This window comes from Anolis carolinensis, chromosome 1 (assembly GCF_035594765.1).
Source record: "Anolis carolinensis isolate JA03-04 chromosome 1, rAnoCar3.1.pri, whole genome shotgun sequence".
Taxonomy (NCBI): domain Eukaryota; kingdom Metazoa; phylum Chordata; class Lepidosauria; order Squamata; family Dactyloidae; genus Anolis; species Anolis carolinensis.
The window spans coordinates 193964267-193983515 of record NC_085841.1 but is presented as its reverse complement, the minus strand read 5'-3'; the positions used below and the strand labels follow the sequence as shown (position 1 = coordinate 193983515).

Genomic DNA, 19249 nt, shown 5'->3' with positions numbered 1-19249 from the left:
TTAACAGCTGGAAACTGGCTGGGATTTCTGGGAGTTGAAGTCCGAAACATCTAGAGTCCAAAAGTTGGGAACTACTGGACTAAATCAAGAAAGAGACAGCCCTGACTTTGCAAGACCAGAGCAGTCTGTTGAGAACAGGGGAACTTAAATGTCTCTCATGCAAAGGGTCAATATAAGTCTACTTGATGGCAGTTTACAATAATTGCATCAGACAAGCCTAATCTCGTAGCATCCTGAGCTTCCAAATTTGCCTTGTTGGACCTACAGTTTTCTCCCCCCTTGCTTTGAACTTGTTGCCTTGTTAGATGGCATTCTAGACTTCAGTTCTGCAGATTTAAAACTTGCCAACATAGAAAAAGTCAACTTCTTATTTCACTTTCCCTCACTTACTTCAAAAGTGAGCAGCAACAATGAAAAGGAAAGGAGATTCCACCTGAACAGGAGGAAAAACTTCCTGACTATGCTGCTGCTCAGTCGTTTAGTCGTCTCCAACTCTTTGTGACCGCATGGACCAGTCCACGCCAGAGCTCCCTGTCGGCCGTCACCGCCCCCAGTTCCTTCAAGGTCAAGCCAGTCACTTCAAGGATACCGTCCATCCATCTTGCCCTTGGTTGGCCTCTCTTCCTTTTCCTTCCATTTTCTCCAGCATCGTGATCTTTTCCAAGCTTTCCTGTCTCCTCATGATGTGGCCAAAATACTTCAGCTTTGCCTCTAATATCCTTCCCTCCAGTGAGCAGTCGGGCATTATTTCCTGGAGGATGGACTGGTTGGATCTTCTTGCGGTCCAAGGCACTCTCAGGATTTTCCTCCAGCACCAAAGTTCAAAAGTGTCTAGCTTCCTTCGTTCAGCCTTCCTTATGGTCCAGCTCTCGCATCCATAGGTTAGTATGGGGAATACCATTGCTTTGACTATGCAGACCTTCATTGCCAGTGTGATGTCTCTGCTCTTCACTATTTTGTAAAGGCTGGCCATTGCTCTCCTCCCAAGAAGTAAACGTCTTCTGATTTCCTGGCTGCAGTCTGCATCTGCAGTGATCTTCGCACCTAGAAATATAAAGTCTGTCACTGCCTCCACGTTTTCTCCCTCTATTTGCCAGTTATCAATAGGTGTAGTTGCCATGAACTTGGTTTTCTTGACGTTTAACTGCAACCCAGCTTTTGCGCTTTCTTCTTTCACCTTGATGATAAGCTCCTCCTCGCTTTCGGCCATCAGAGTGGTATCATCTGCATACCTAAGGTTGTTAATGTTTCTTCCAGCCATTTTAACTCCGACCTTGGATTCCTCAAGCCCCGCATGTCGCATGATGTGTTCTGCGTACAAGTTGAATAGGGAGGGTGAAAGTATGCAGCCCTGCTGCACTCCTTTCCCAATCTTGAACCAATTTGTTGTTCCGTGATCTGTTTTTATTGTTATTCCTGACTTTAAAATCTGTTTAATGGTGGAACTCTCAGACTCTGAGGAGGCTCCTTCTTTGGAGGCTTTTAAACAGAGGGTACTTTGATTGTTCTTGCATGGCAGGGAGTTGGACTGGATGCCCCACGTGGTTTCTTCCAACTCTATGATTCCATAACACATTAGCCTCATTATGTGGTAGTGTCAACCTAAGGGCACACAGTCTGCTGGCCTTCCAGAGGATGTCATCAGTGTGAGGTCACAATGCCGAGCCTTTCTTCTTGAGGCTGTCTTTCATCAGCATGGGAGGGCAGCCATCTCACAGGCCAACCCCTCCCTCCGGCAAACTCGTATTGTGCTTCCCATTCTGCTACAGGAAGAAGCAGAAGAAGGCACGTTTGGGCAAATCTCAATTCACATGGAGGTAGGTATATACTGTGTGTTGCCATAGCCTTTCTATAGTCAGGTGGGCAGCAGTTCTCTCTGTGTGGGAAAGCACAGCTGCCACTAGGGTTTCTTTCATGAAAATGAACATGGAGCAGACAAGAAAAAAACTACTGCCAATGAGGAGTTACAAGCCTCCTTGACGTGTGTCACTCATTTCAAAACTCAGAAGTTCAGAAAGCTATGGACACAATATTGACTTGTATGTCAGTAAGAGAGTAGACCTGCTCTGGATTTCAGCCTGAACTTAAAAAAGTGTCCGGGGGGGGGGGGGGGGGGGGGCTGAACCCTATCTCCCAAATTACCTTGACCAGATCTTTTGAAGTTCAGATTTAAATCTGGATGGATCTACTTTCTCCACTTAATTGAAAGCTGCCACTGCTGAAGGTTACCCTCATGTTAGGGGGGGAAACCTACCTCAGAAGACAGGAATATCCAGAAATCTATGGAGACAGGGAAAATACTAAAATGAAAATCAGTAACCAACTGCTATACCAGTGGTTCTCAACCTGGGATTCCCAGGTGTTTTGGCCTACAACTCCCAAAAATCCCAGCCAGTTTACCAGCTGTTAGGATTTCTGGGAGTTGAAGGCCAAAAACATCTGGGGACCCCAGGTTGAAAACCACTGTGCTACACAATAAGGAAAGAATTAAACTCAGAAAATAAAAGAAAGAATGAGTTTGGTATGAGAATATCAATTTGGAGAAGAAAAACATATCAGGTATCTTCTTTAGTAAAGTCTTTCATTGTATCCTCTCGATTGCCAGTGTTCAGTTGGCAAAGATCTACTCACATGGCAACAATATTATCACATAAAATATCTCTCTTGCACCAGAAATTATTAGATGCTGGTCATCATGTTTCTTGTCCTTCTCTATCCCTTCTAGCTTGAACTGCTGTATAGTTTTTATGTAAGTAAGTAAGTAACTTTATTTTTCTACCCCGCCACCATCTCCCGACAGGGACTCGGGGCGGCTAACAAAACAAGTACAACAGGTAAAACATATTACAATAAATAAACCACCATAAAATCAACATTGTAAAGCAATACATTACAATGATCACAAAACTCATTAAAAGCATAAAATGAGTAAAGACAAAGTAAAATGGAATGAACCACCAGATTAATGGAGTGGGGTGGTATGGAGGGGACATTTGAACTAAAGTGCAATGCTGTGGGACAAACGACAAGATGGAAAAAAAATTAATCGTTTGCAGAGGATGGACGTCCAGTTAATTATAAAGCAGGAACAGTGTGTGAGAAATATATTGATTTAATTTAGGACATGGGGACTGAGTTATTCAAATGCGCAGCAAAAAAAAAAACACAAGTTTTTAACTGCTTTTTAAAAGATGCAAGAGTGGGAGCCTGTTATGTCAGTTCATGGCAGCAAACTCAAATCTAGTTACTGGTGTCCAAGATCTTTAGTTCATTTTTATTCAGTTACTAGAGTGTCATTGGTTAGGTTTAATTATGATAGTAACTTGGGTAAGTGGACACACCCCTAATTTGTAACTTTTATTCATTGCTTTTCTTTAAGAAAAAAATGGTTTAAGAAGAAATGTTCATTAGTGTCTGTTTATGCGGTTAAGTTCATTAGCCACAGTCAAGCATTAAAAACTGTAAGGAATGGTGATAATTGTAACCTGGAGGACTAAGCTTTTCCCTACTCAAAGACAGTAGCACTACAAGAGAACCAGTAGCCATTGGGAATCAAAATTACATAATGTGCTGTTTTTCTTGAAATCGTGGCCCAAAAGGCTTCCATAAAAGAACTTGTTTTGGAGCTTGAGGAATGTTTGTTTTCATATGCAATATCTGGTGTGTTTGTGTTTCCTCCTGTTCCTTCCACCCAAACTGAAGTCAAATTACATTTTGGTTTTGAAATTCAAATTGGCAAGGTAAAGGTAAAGGTTTACCCATGACATTAGTCATGTCCGATTCTGGGGGTTTGTGCTCATCTCCATTTCTAAGCCGAAGAGCTGGCATTGTCCATAGACCACATGGAGCTCTGTTACCTTCCCGCCAGAGCGATACCTATTGATCTACTCACATTTACATGTTTTTGAACTGCCAAGTTGGCAGAAGCTGTGGATAACAACAGGAGCTCATCCCTGTCAAACCATGGTTAGTTACATGCCTGTATATTTGATATGTAGAGTGCGGAAGATTGTTTGCCCTTATCTTGTTAAGGATACACCAGCCTTTTTTACTCTGTGTGTCCCTGAGCTCAAGTCCTGATGAAAGAAAAACACTTGAGTTAGCTGTGCTCTAAAGTAGAAACTGAAAGTAGTTCAATTCTCTTTAAGGATAACAAAAAAAATATATAACACAGTTCATGGTAGTTATCCTCACTACAAAGAAAAAGCAAACAAACTCTCCTTGAAAAGTCTTCTTCTTGATAATACGAAGGAAAAACATAAAAGTTCAACTTCTTTCCTTACAAAGTTCCACGATGCCCTTGACTGGTGCAGTGAGACGAGCACGCACTCCTTGCTTTTCAGAAGCTTTCTTCTTCAGCTTCCAGCTTCAACAGCCAACATCAGTGGCTAGCAGTCAATATTACCAACTACAGTACATGCAGCCAAGAACCACCATACAACAGCTAACCCACAGTTTGCTTTATTCACTAGGCTTGTTAACACACCCATCTAACACATGCAGCTGCTTTACTCTTGTTACAAAGGTTCTGATCCTTATTATTACTTAGGAAAAGTCTATAGTAACTTCTGAGTATCAACAATCCCCTCATTGGATTCAAACTGCCAACCTTCCAATCAGCAAAGTTCTACAGCCTAGCGGTTTAAGCCACTACGCCACCACTGCCTCTTACAAATCTGCAAATCTTTGTGAAAATGTATGGAATTCAGATAGCATACATACTTTGTGGGCTTTAAAAAAATACCAGAGGCTATTAGATGCCTATTAGGGTGGATTAGATGGCCTACTTATAAAGAACTGCTGATTGATGAACATAATGAGACAAAATTGAGAAGCCATGAGATGGTTAAAAAAGACTTTAAAGAAGTGGCATGGCTACAATACCTTCAGATAAAAGAATATTTTAATTCAGACCGAAAACTGGGTTTTGGAAAGAAGGGTGACTTCTGGGAGACTGTATTACTGTCAGAAAAGAAATTAATAACTAAATTTTATAATAAATTGTTGGAATGGGCAACTGAAAAAGAAGAAGTTAATTGGTCAATTGGGCCAAAAACATAGGCAGACCTATCAGAATGGGAGTAGGTCTGGACAAGAAGAATGAGATTTACATATGCTACGGACTTAAAAGAAAATTATTTAAAAATGATCCACAGATGGTATCTGACCCCCAAAAAGCTAAGTATAATGTATAAACAATCCAACGATAAATGTTGGAAATGTAAAACTAAAGAGGGAACATTCTACCATTGTTGGTGGACATGTGCAAAAGCAAAAGAATTCTGGAATATGGTACACAGTGAAAGCCAAAAAATATTAAGAATAAATTATTCAATTAAACCGGAGATTTATCTTTTGGGTATCTTGGATAAAGACACTTTTAATGACATTAATAAAGAAAAGATAGCAACCTTCGTATCAACTGCAGCAAGAATGGTTTATGCAAAGATGTGGAAGCAAGAAAATAGCCCTGAGAGAGAAGACTGGCTAAATAAAGTATGGGAGATAAAGGACATGGACCAATTAACATTTTTATTGAAAAAGAACACTGGCAATTGGGTAAAAATTACCAATTGGTCCGTATTTGAAGAATATAGGAAGATGAAGTACAATCCTTAAGAGAGAAAATAAAACTAAAAATTTACAAACAAAAGGGAGAGAAATAAAAACAAGAGGATCTGAAGAAAAATGAACAGGAATAAGAGATGAACGGAAGCTCAACACTTTTTTTCCTCTTTATTCTTTTCTCTCTCCTTTTTTCTTTTTTACTATCTCCCCCCCCCCCCCCCAAACCTTCCTATAAATAATGTTTCCACTCTTTCATTGTATAAGTAATAAGAAAATCTTTAATAAAAATATATTTTTTAAAAATACCCTTTTTAGAGAAACTCATAGGACAATTCATATAAAAACATGACAATGAATCATGTAATTGTGAATTAAGAAATGAAATTCCTTGGCTAAAACGTTGAATGAAAAGGTGTAGAGAACTGCATTCTATAGCATCTTTCCTTACGGACACAAAATTAAATACCAGAGTTCTCAAATACAAAACATAACTTTAGGAATAAGCATAGCAATCATAATGTGAGTTGCCTAGGCAGTGAAATTTCAGGTCAGAACTTCAGTTCTACTGATGATACTTTGTGATGTCACAGATGATGAGTCCTGGTGGTGTTACATGGTTGATATTACAAGGCACAGCATCTGCAACAGTTACAAAGAATAAATCATTAAAATATTCAAAAAGGCATCATGTCTAATGGATGAATACACAAGTATCTGTCTGTCTGTCTGTCTGTCTGTCTAAAGTCAAAGTATGCATGCTTGTTGGGTTGTACCCCAAGTCCTTCTACATGGTTTGATGGATCTGGACCAAACTTAACACACATACCCTTTACTATCTAACTTAAAATAATTGTGATTTTAAGATAATAAAAACTTACCCCTTTCAGGGCCTTTTAAGGCCATGAGCAGAGGAAAAGGATCAAAGTTGTTCTGCTGTTGCCATTGCCTTCCTCTGTGACTGCGAGATTGTAACTTACCTATGGTTATCTAGTGGCTATCTAGTTATCTATGGTTATCTATCCATAGCTGAGTGGCAATTCATTCCCTGGTATTTCAGAGCCCTTATTCCAATACTCAATCCCACTATACCATACTGACTCCACAGTACCGTAGCCAAGATTTTGATCTGGGGGAGGGGGGGAGCTGGGATTTTGGTTCGGGGGGCGGTGGGCTGAGTCTGAGTGAGAGGGGATCTACCCTAGCACATTTTTGTATCCTTATCCGAATACCCCATGCATATGGGATATAGTGATCAGATCATGATATGAATAAACACAACAGTTTAAAGAATAAATGTAAGACCTTCTCGCGGACCACCCTGAGAATTTGAAGCCCCTCAAGCCCCCCCCCCCCCCCCCCGGCTCTGGGCCTGTGACTCCACAATAGGTCAAGGAATCTGGAATTCCCTTGTGGATTTAGCAAACTGGGAATGGGAATTAACAGATAAAATATCAGTCTGATGGAGTGGATGAAAGTGAAGTACTAGGAACTGAATCAGACTTGCCACCTTATCACATTGAGAAATTTTCCAGTCCTAGGACACTTCAGCCTCTATTCAATGATGGAGAGGCACTGAGTTCATCCCATGAGTTAAACTATTTCCGGCCATAATGCATAATCATCCATGCTCAGATTTTTTTTCCATATCAGGAGCAACGTGAAAAACTGCAAGTTGCTTTTGGTGTGAGAGAATTGGCCATCTGCAAGGACATTGCCCAGGGAAGACCCAGATGTTTGATGTTTTACCATCCTTGTGGGAGGCTTCTCTAATGTCCCTGAAGTTAGATAAATTAGGACAAAAGGGGACATTTAAAACTCATGTTTTTTGTCCATTGCACACATTTATTACTGGTGTCATGTAGCACCCCTCCTTTTAACCCGGTAATATCCGTATTATTATTATTATTATTATTATTATTATTATTATTATTATTATTATTATTATTTTATTGTATGACACAGCAAACAAGATAGATATGCTGGATTTCGTATCACAAAATCACAAGTCGAACATTTTCCAAGTGTCTAGGACTGTGTGATGTATTTTCGGATGATGTGCGCAGATCCCAGTAGGGTGGCCTTTTGCAGTTGGCAGATCGTAATTTTGTCAATGCCTATTGTTTCCAAATGCTGGCTGAGATCTTTTGGCACGGCACCCAGTGTGCCCGTCACCACCGGGACCACCTGCACTGGTTTCTGCCAGAGTCTTTGAAGTTCAATCTTGAGGTCCTGATAGCGGCTGAGTTTTTCCTGTTGTTTTTCGTAAATGCGACTGTCACCTGGGATGGCAACATCAATGATCCAAACCTTTTTCTTTTCCACAACTGCGATGTCTGATGTGTTGTGTTCCAGAATTTTGTCAGTCTGGATTCGGAAGTCCCACAGTATCTTTGCGTGTTCATTTTCCACAACCTTTGCAGGTTTGTGATCCCACCAGTTCTTTGCTGCTGGGAGGTGGTACTTGAGGCATAAATTCCAATGAATCATTTGGGCCACATAGTTGTGCCTCTGTTTGTAGTCTGTCTGTGCGATTTTCTTACAGCAGCTGAGAATATGATCAATGGTTTCGTCGGTTTCCTTGCACAGTCTGCATTTTGGGTCATTAGCTGATTTTTCGATCTTGGCCTTAATTGCATTTGTTCTGATGGCTTGCTCCTGGGCTGCAAGGATCAGGCCATTCGTGAGCCAGAGCCAGGTTTTCTCCTTATCAGCTTTTCCTTCAATTTTGTCAAGGAAATTTCCATGCAATGTTTTGTTGTGCCAGCTGTCAGCTCTAGTTTGTAGTGTGGTTTTCTTGTATTTGTGTTTTGTCTGTTGTGCTTTGAGGAGTTTCTGATTTTTTACTTCAATCAAATCAGGTTCTTCACTTTGCTTTACATATTCTGCCAGGGCATGTTCTTCTTCTTTGACTGCTTGTTTGACTTGTAAGAGTCCTCTGCCCCCTGATCTTCAAGGCAGGTATAGCTGGTCAACATCACTGAGAGGGTGCAGTGAATGATGAATGGTCATGAGTTTTCTTGTTTTTCTGTCCAAATTGTCCTGTTCCTCCTGTGTCCAGTTTATAATGCCAGCAGTATATCTTATGACAGGTATGGCCCAGGTGTTTATGGCCTTGATGGTGTTGCCTCCATTGAGCTTGCTTTTGAGAATTTTTCTGATCCTTTGTGTGTATTCTTTGCTGACCACAGTTTTACATGTTCATGCTTGATGTTGTCCAGCTGCAATATGCCCAGATATTTATAGGCCTCAGGCTGGTGACACTTTATTGTTTGGCCATTAGCCATATTTATGCCCTCACTTTCAATGGTTTTTCCCTTCTTCAGTGCCATTGTCAAACATTTGTCCAAACCAAACTCCATGCTGATATCAGTGCTAAAAATTTGGACAGTGTTAGAGACTGGATTTCAGTTTCCGTTTTCCCATACAGCTTCAGGTCATCCATGTACATCAGATGTGAAATTTTGTGAGATTTCTTAGATGTTTGATAGCCGAGATTTGTTTTTTGTAAGACTGTTGACAGAGGGATCATGACAATAATGAAAAGCAGAGGGGACAATGAGTCTCCCTGGAAAAATCCTCTTCTGATGTTGACAAGTCCATAGCTTTCATTTCCAACAAACAGTTCAGTTTTCCAGTGCTCCATCATGTTTTCAATAAAGGTGCCAATGTTTTTACTAATCCCGATGGCGTCCAGGCACTTGATGATCCAGCTGTGTGGGAGTGAGTCATAATAATAATAATAATAATAATAATAATAATAATAATAATAATAATAATAATAATTATTATTATTATTATTATTATTATTTGAGACACAAGATGAGTCCACAGCAAACACTCTGCTAGGTGTTGTATTGGATCACACATTGGACACCTCCCAAGTGTCTAGGACTGTGTGATATATCAGCGAATAATGCATACAGATCCCACTAAGGTGGCCTTCTGCAGCTGGCAGATGGTAATTTTGTCAGTGCTGATTATGTTTAAGTGCAGGCCAAGGTCTTTAGGCACTGCACCCAGTGTGCCGATCACTACTAAGACCACCTTGACTGACTTGTACCAGAGTCTTTGTAATTCGATCTTTAAATCCTCACATTGTGTCAGCTTTTCCAGTTGTTTCTCCTCAATCCTGCTGTCACCTGGGATTGCAACATCGACAATCCATTCTTTGTTTTTTAACACACTCTTGAGGTCAGGAGTATTGTGCTCCAAAACTCTGAATGTATTATTATTATTATTATTATTATTATTATTATTATTATTATTATTATTAAGGATCAGATCCTGGTATATGGGGCAGTGTAGAAGGGGCCTAAAAGAGTAAGCATGAGCTTTAACTGTTATCCAGATACCTTCGTTGCTTTTTGTCATGTTTTAAATTTAAAAATGCATTTGGACTCCTTGCGAACTGCTTATAGTGCTGATTTTTCAAAAGCCAGCTGTGAAGGAGGAGGAGATGGCGGCAGCATGGCAATAAGCCCACATTCCTCTGCTAGAAATATATTTACTGGAACAAATGTCAAATGTCGTATTTCATGTATTGATTATGTAATGCCCAAGAGAAAGGGAAAGAGCAACAATCAGGGCAAACCCAAAATGTTCTGCTGCCTGGTGCAACAAGAGTCTTCAAATATATACAGTGACGTGAGAGTGGTAGTCTATGACTGTCATGCCATGTCAACAGGTCGAACTAGCCTGAAGCAATTCAAGTACTTTTTTTTTCATGTCAGGAGCAACCGGAATTGCTTCTGGAGTGAGAGAATTGGCCTTCTGCAAGGATGTTGCCCAGGGGATACCCGGATATTTTTGATGTTTTACCATCCTTGTGGGAGGCTTTTCTCATGTCCCCGCATGGAACTGGAGCTGACAAACGGAGCTCATCCATGCTCTCCCCAGGTGGGATTCGAACCTGGCAGCCTTCAGGTTAGCAACCCAAACTTCAAGCCATGAGGCTTTTATCCCCTTGGCCACCGGAGGCTCCTAAATTCAAGTACTGAACCATATCTTCAGAATGGCTCCAGCAGCTTAGATAGCTTTTTAAAAGTTTGGATTCAAAGTCAATGTGGATTTACCACTCCATTGATGTGCAAACCAATTGTGGCTGCTGGCTGTGAAAATGGCAATGGGACATTCACTGTCTTCCTCTGTTGTGTGTCAGACTGTGTGGTGCATACAACTTTGCCATCCAACCAAAGTCAATGGGCAGAGGGTTCCAGAGAAATGGCTACAGCTGCTACAGCTGTTTCAGCATCTCATACCTGGTTGCTTCACTTTGCTTAAGGTTAGGATGGGAAGCCTGTCCTGAAAAGTGGGTGTTGCTATCCCAAGGCAAGGGAGAAGAATCCAAAATTCATTGTTGTTTCCTCTGCTTTTTGCTCTTCCAATGTATGAGCTCTCCTGTTTAAAGGTTCTGGACCAATGCGTTTGATATAATGGAGAACTGCTAACCCTCTGAACTGAAATGGCATTTCTGCCTGTTTAATTAGCTTTGATGCAGAGGGAAATCATTATGAAACCTTCAAAATGTTATTGCTGATTCTCGGCGTGCACATGTTCCCCCCGGACTGGCCCTGGCCAGCTCCACATGCTGTTCTCCCTGATATGTCAACGCGGTTTGTTAACTCAGGAAATGGAAAACACCAGCAATGCCCACTTATTTAACTGCACATCCTTTGCCCTTTTGCACAATTTGGACCTAGACTTAATTACTGTGGGCTTTTTCTCTCTCCCTGTGTGACACTGTGCATTCAAATTATGTCCATCTTTACTTCTTTACGTCTCATTAGATGAAAATGCAATATAGTCATTTACATAAGAAGAAAAATTGCACGGTGTTGTCTCAGGGCAGATCTACACATCCTAGAGCTCTTCATAATGCAGGCGATGAATTGCACTTGTCTCTGGTGTATCCCAGCTTTCCTGCCTTGGAAAGCTAACATGACAGGGATTAGTACCTAATTTCCTATGTTCCTACTTGTCCCTTTTTCTTCTTAACCTGCCTGAAAAAAATGGCTAATCAGTTCCACTCTTGTGCTCAGTTTTAACATCAACCAAGTTATTTTGGAAGCAGGTAGGATTCTACGAGTGTCACACACTCCTTGATTTATTAGTTTAGTTGATCCCTCCTAAAAATAACTGTGAACTAATTGTAATTACAGCCAACCTTCCTGTTTCACAGGGCTTAGTAATTCAGAACCCCTGTGAAAATGGGAAAATTGCAAATAAAAAGGTCACTGTCAAACAGCCATCCTTACTGTGACCCCCTGTTCTCCTCTTTGCAGCAGGCAATGGGCATGACATGGGTCATGTCAGTTGCTGGAGTGATATTGATCCAGTTGCCAGAGTAATGGGAGGAGGGGGAGAGGAGAAATTGCTGCCCTTCTCCAGTCACCTCATTACTCTGGCTAGCATCACTCTAGGCAATTATTTTTTTGTGTCAGGAGCAACTTGAGAAACTGCAAGTCGCTTCTGGTGTGAGAGAATTGGCCATCTGCAAGGACATTGCTCAGGGGATGCCTGGATGTTTTGATGTTTTTATCATCCTCATGATAAACGTCATGCTCCCCCTCTATTCTGCCTTGGTCAGACCACACCTGGAATACTGTGTCCAATTTTGGGCACCACAGTTGAAGGGTGATGTTGACAAGCTGGAATGTGTCCAGAGGAGGGCGACTAAAATGATTAAGGGTCTGGAGAACAAGCCCTATGAGGAGAGGCTTAAAGAGCTGGGCATGTTTAGCCTGCAGAAAAGAAGGCTGAGAGGAGACATGATAGCCATGTACAAATATGTGAGGGGAAGTCATAGGGAGGAGGGAGCAAGCTTGTTTTCTGCTGCCCTGCAGACTAGGACACGGAACAATGGCTTCAAACTACAGGAAAGGAGATTCCACCTGAACATCAGGAAGAACTTCCTCACTGTGAGAGCTGTTCGACAGTGGAACTCTCTCCCCCAGACTGTGGTGGAGGCTCCTTCTTTGGAGGCTTTTAAACAGAGGCTGGATGGCCATCTGTCGGGGGTGCTTTAAATGCGATTTCCTGCTTCTTGGCAGGGGATTGGACTGGATGGCCCATGAGGTCTCTTCCAACTCTACTATTCTATGATTCTATGCTTTAATCCACTACGCCACCGAGGGCTCCGTACTCTAGGCAATGAGTGACTGACATAGCCCATGTCATGCCTGCTGGCCACCATGATGAGGAGAACAGGAGAGCATGGTACCTGCCTGAGCCCAGAAAACATGGGGTGTCTGTGTAAAAAGGTGTGGCCAGTTCCTCTTGGAACTGGTCCAGCTATTTACATGAACCCAAAATCCTGAATTGGGGGAGAATTCAGAATAACCTACGACTTTGGTCAGTGTGGTTCAAGGCCACATTAAGTAGCTTTGGCTTGCATTAACCCAAATCATTCCATGTGTCATTTAGCCACCACAGAGCTGGTTTGTTGGCTCTTCGCAGAAAGTGGTCTATGTAGTATGTCCTCAGAATTTCTAGGTTCTCCAGGGGGGATGTTGTCTATAGATTTGTGCTTGGATAATCCCAGAGAGCTACTCACTATGATTCAATGGTCAACGTCTGGTGGAGTCACCCTGGAAGACCTAAAGATCCCTAGAGAGAACATATCAAATCTATGAATAATCAAAGATAAACCCACAAGTGTGGAGGACTGACTGTACAGATATCTGCTGGCATTCTGTATTCTAGATATGTAAATGTTCCATATTCAGTAATTGCACTATCAGCTTTGGACTACTTCTCTAGTTTGTCAAGCTCTTTTTGAATTCATTTTCTAACCTGTTAGGCTGTGGTTGCTGTGGTTACTTGTTGTTGTCTTAATGTTATTTCCAACTTAAGGTGATCCATAGTCAAATCTATCATGGGATTTTCCTCCTAAGATTTATTCAGAAGGGGTTTGCCTTACTTTCCTCTGAGACTTAGGGAAATGATGAGTTTCCCAAGGTCAGCCAGGGATGTTCGTGGTCAAGCCGGGATTTGAATCCTGATCTCAAACTGTTAGATATCTCTTCAAATTTTGGAGCTACAGTAGAGTCTCACTTATCCAACACTCGATTTAAATCCTGATCTCAAACTGTTAGATATCTCTTCAAATTTTGGAGCTACAGTAGAGTCTCACTTATCCAACACTCGATTTAAATCCTGATCTCAAACTGTTAGATATCTCTTCAAATTTTGGAGCTACAGTAGAGTCTCACTTATCCAACACTCGATTTAAATCCTGATCTCAAACTGTTAGATATCTCTTCAAATTTTGGAGCTACAGTAGAGTCTCACTTATCCAACACTCGATTTGAATCCTGATCTCAAACTGTTAGATATCTCTTCAAATTTTGGAGCTACAGTAGAGTCTCACTTATCCAACACTCGATTTAAATCCTGATCTCAAACTGTTAGATATCTCTTCAAATTTTGGAGCTACAGTAGAGTCTCACTTATCCAACACTCGATTTAAATCCTGATCTCAAACTGTTAGATATCTCTTCAAATTTTGGAGCTACAGTAGAGTCTCACTTATCCAACACTCGATTTAAATCCTGATCTCAAACTGTTAGATATCTCTTCAAATTTTGGAGCTACAGTAGAGTCTCACTTATCCAACACTCGATTTAAATCCTGATCTCAAACTGTTAGATATCTCTTCAAATTTTGGAGCTACAGTAGAGTCTCACTTATCCAACACTCGATTTGAATCCTGATCTCAAACTGTTAGATATCTCTTCAAATTTTGGAGCTACAGTAGAGTCTCACTTATCCAACACTCAATGTTCTGGATTATCCAACACATTTTTGTAGTCAATGTTTTCAATACATCGTGATATTTTGGTGCTAAATTCGTAAATACAGTAATTACTACATAGCATTACTGTGTACTGAATTACTTTTTCTGTCAAATTTGTTGTATAACATGATGTTTGGTGCTTAATTTGTAACATGATGTTTGGTGCTTAATTTGTAATTAATGTTTAATTGGCTTTTCCTTAATCCCTCCTTATTATCCAACATATTCGCTTATCCAATATTCTGCCGGCCCATTTATGTTGGATGAGACTCTACTGTATTTGAAAATTTGATCAGCATTCCCTTTAGTTATTCATCTGGGGTTTTTTAAAAAAAGAAAAATTTCCTTGAACTAGACCTAAGACAAAATCTTGTAAGTACAGGATGACATAGAAGCATTTACGGATATGCTATTGAGGTTTAGGTCCTTAGCCAGGTAAAATCCACCCAATAGTAGCATTATACACATTTTACAATGTATCTTCAAGAATACTATGTACTATTTGTTGAAAGCTTTATTGGTATCAATATAAACTACATCCATTGAAATAGTGTTCATGTGGCCCGCTCTGGTTTTTATTGCTTTTTTGATTTTGTGCTGTAATATGTATATTATTATCTATTGTATTGTTTAATTGTGTTATGATGTGTTGTTTTATATTTTGTTATATTGTATTGTTCTGGGCATGGCCCCATGTAAGCCGCCCCGAGTCCCCGTTGGGGAGATGGTGGCGGGGTATAAATAAAGTTTTATTATTATAATATAGTTAGACCACTCTACTCAGTGGAAAATGTCACAATGGTTGGAGAAAAATGCCCTAAATGCTAATCTGAACAAAAGCATAGTCCAGTTTAGACAACTGCTCTCAAATATGTTCCTTCCAAGAAAATTTTGTGTCACCCTGTGATGACACTGCTTAGCCAACATAAGCTTTTCAAAACTTCTCAAGGATGTGTTCACTTGAAAGATTGATACCCATATTGTAAAGATATAATTTTCAAGATGGTTTAGAACAGTCTGAAACAATATAAAATATATTCACTAAAGTGTTGTCCCTGGTCAGTGATATATGATGGCACTGCTTCCCCTCCTTACTTTGGTCCAAGGAAGATAATGGATTTTTTCCTAGCTGGGGTAGAAGGAAGCTTCTTGTCTGTAACCAATGGCTACAGTCAGGCAGGTCTTCTTCTTGCTATGATGTGAAGAAAGGTGGAACCAGCCCAAACCTTTTCTTGCTATATGCAGAGGAAGAAATTGCCACTCCTATCCATCCAGCTGGTTAGACTAGATTATAAGATGGCAATTCTTCTGTCCATTTCTGTCATTACCACCAATTGTATAACAAACAATTTGCTTCTCCTAGCCAACATCTACTGGTTGAGACATCTTCATTTCAATCAGTCTAATGGCAGGACTGTTTTTGGAGGACAGGATCAACCTCCCAGTATCTTTTGCTGTTCTTTCACTTGAATTAAGTGAGAAGGAACATTTAAAGACAGCAGAATTCAACAACACTGTTTTGCAAGAACTCCCTACAGATCATCCCAAAATCTGATCCCCCAGCTTTTGTGTTAACAACAAATAGGCCAAAAACTTTGTTGCTGTAGAGCAGTGATTCTCAACCTGTGGGTCCCTAAATATTTTGGTCTTCAACTCCCAGAAATCTGAACAGCTGGTGAACTGGCTGGGACTTCTGGGAGTTGTAGGCCAAAACACCTAGGGACCCACAAGTTGAGAACCACTGCTGTAGAGGTATGTTGAAGAGAAGTTTACATAACTTTTAAGTACAGCATCTATAAAATTTAATCAAGCTTTATCAAATATTAAGCACAGGTCTACCAAATCCTAGAGGAAAGACCCTGGGGCCTCATTATTTTCAATTAATTATTATTTTATACGTAGTCACTGAATTATGCCTAAGGGAATATGCTAGTGTAGCTTAATGTGTCTCTCAAAAGGCAGAGATATAAAACTAATTTTCTCAAAGGAAATTAAATGGCCACTAATGCTGGATCTCATTTATAATGCATCTCTTTATCTGAAAGATTCTGTGAGCAAGAAGACAGATGTAGTTAGCACTATTAATCAAACCATATTAAAAGGGATTTTACCCATTGTAGCTCCCCCCCTCCCCCGCACTCCAATGTGAATGAAACAGAAAAAAGACCCACCACACCTACTTTTATAATACTGACAAAGTGGAAAATCCACCAGCTATGCTCTCTAGATTGGGAATCCTGTCCATATTATTTTGTTATTCCTATTATGCATTTCTTTAAAAAGTGAGACGAATCTGCTTCCAGAAAGATTGCAGGATGGTTCAGTACAATATAATAAATGTTGGAAGGCTGAGTGAAGGAGGATAGATGCTTTTGAACTGTGGTGTTGGAGGAAAATCCTGAGAGTGCCTTGGACCGCAAGAAGATCCAACCAGTCTATCCTCCTGGAAATAATGCCCGGCTGCTCACTGGAGGGAAGGATATTAGATACTTTGACCACATCATGAGAAGACAGGAAAGCTTGGAGAAGAGAATGATGCTGGGGCAAATGGAAGGAAAAAGGAAGAGGGGCCGACCAAGGGCAAGATGGATGGACGGTATCCTTGAAGTGACTGGCTTGACCTTGAAGGAGCTGGGGGTGGCCACGGCCGACAGGGAGCTCTGGCATCAGGCCCATAGCCAGGATTTTGATTTGGGGGGTGCTGGGATTTTGGTTCGGGCGGGGGGGCTGAGTCTGGGTGAGAGAGGATCTACCCTAGCAAACCTTTTATATCGTTATCCCAATACCCCTGTGCATAAGGGATATATTGAGCATGGTGATCAGATCATGATATGAATAAACATAACAGTTTAAATAATAAATGTAAGGCCTTCTTGTGGACCACTCTGAGAATTTTGGGTGGGGGGGGGGGCTGAAGCCCCTCAACCCTCCCCCCCCCCCGGCTACATGCCTGTCTGGCATGGACTGGTCCATGAAGTCACGAAGAGTTGGGAAGAGACTGAACGAATAAACAACAACATAATAAATGTAGTGTATAATCATTATTCATACATGCCTTCAAGTCAACTTTGATTTTTGGTAACCTTATTATGTGGTCTCTTCTTGACAAGATTTTTTTCAAAGGCTTTTGCCATGGCCTATCTGTGGGGCTGAGAGAGTGGGACTTCCCCAGGATCACTTTGTGGGTTTCGATGGCAGAGCAGGCTTTTTAATCTTAGGACCTCATCACATGGACCTCAGGATCTGATCCAGGCAATAGTGGGGAGATTGTGGCAACTTTAACAGATTTGGCCGTGTTGAATCATTTCAGTATTGTAGAGGAATGGGTATTCTGCACCACTTTGCTGTGACAGCATTTCCTCCTTAATAGTAATCTAGGTTCCATAGGAAGTGGTGGATTTCTCTGTTATGAAGTGCACCTGTGTGATCCTTCTGTTGTTTAAAGTGGCTTAAAGACAATGTTGGTCCTATTGAAATAAGTGTTTTAAAAATTTTCTGAACTCTTCTAGAGGGAGACCACCAAATTGAAAGGAGTGTTGAGGGAAGATTCCACTGAAAGAAGTGTTAACAATGGAGTTAAAATTCTGTTGTTCTACTCAAGGAGAGGAATTTAAACAGAAGAGGGGAAGATCCTATTGAAAGAAGTGTTTTAAAACTGTGACGTGGGAGGAGTTAGAATCATAGAATCAAAGAATAGCAGAGTTGGAAGAGACCTCATGGGTCATCCAGTCCCATGCAGGAAATCGCATTCAAAGCACCCCCGACAGATGGCCATCCAGCCTCTGCTTAAAAGCCTCCAAAGAAGGAGCCTCCTCCACACTCTGGGGGAGAGTCGAACAGCCCTCACAGTGAGGAAGTTCTTCCTGATGTTCAGGTGGAATCTCCTTTCCTGTAGTTTGAAGCCATTGTTCCGCGTCCTAGTCTGCAGGGCAGCAGAAAACAAGCTTTCTCCCTCCTCCCTATGACTTCCCCTCACATATTTGTATATGGCTATCATGCCTCCTCTCAGCCTTCTTTTCTGCAGGCTAAACATGCCCAGCTCTTTAAGCCGCTCCTCATAGGGCTTGTTCTCCAGACCCTTAATCATTTTAGTCGCCCTCCTCTGGACTCTTTCCAGCTTGACAAGATCTCCCTTCAACTGCGGTGCCCAAAATTGGACACAGTATTCCAGGTGTGGTCTGACCAAGGCAAAATAGAGGGGGAGCATGACTTCCCTGGATCTAGACGCTATACCCCTATTGATGGAGGCCAGAATCCCGTTGGCTTTTTTAGCTGCCGCATTGCATTGTTGGCTCATGTTTAACTTGTTGTTCACGAGGACTCCAAGGTCTTTTTCGCACACACTGCTGTCAAGCCAGGCGCCCCCCATTCTGTATCTTTGATTTCCATTTTTTCTGCCAAAGTGAAGTATCTTGCATTTGTCCCTGTTGAACTTCATTTTGTTAGTTTCGGCCCATCTCTCTAGTCTGTCAAGATCGTTTTGAATTCTGCTCCTGATATTGCCTCTTTTGGTGTGTGGGACTTTGGTGAGGGCAAGGGATCCAGTTGAAAGAAGAGTTTTAAAACTGTGTCCTGTCTTCTTTTTTTTAATATAATTTTAATAATATATTGAAGAAGCAAAATAGTGTCCTGTCTTCTTTAATGAAGAAGCTTTGGACACGGCAATTTTATCCCAAGGAAAGAAGAGTTTTAAAGTGGTATCAGTCTCTTTTAGTGTAAGGGGCTTTGGGTAGGGCAATTTATCCCACTGAAATAAGAGTTTTTAAAGTGGTGTCCTATCTCCTCTGGTGTACAGAGCTTTGGGGAAGGTAAAGGATTTCTTGGCTTTCAAATATTGAAGTTTCCCTTGATTTTAAAAAAAAAGTAATATGAAGAGAGTGGAGAAAA

The 19249-nt window shown here is 41.0% G+C and overlaps 1 protein-coding gene across 5 annotated transcripts in view; it reads left to right on the top strand.

Moving 5' to 3' along the window:
- pde1a (phosphodiesterase 1A) overlaps window positions 1-19249 on the top strand; it is a 241411-nt gene that overhangs the window by 141561 nt on the left and 80601 nt on the right. For 2 of the 5 annotated variants that reach the window (XM_062963257.1, XM_062963245.1), the window contains exon 1: window positions 1530-1817. The exons of the other annotated variants lie outside the window; for them this stretch is intronic. In XM_062963257.1, the coding sequence (XP_062819327.1) occupies window positions 1696-1817 (122 nt within the window). In that variant the 5' untranslated portion in view covers window positions 1530-1695. Of the gene's footprint in view, window positions 1-1529; window positions 1818-19249 lie in introns of those variants that run through there. 5 annotated transcript variants of the gene reach the window in all.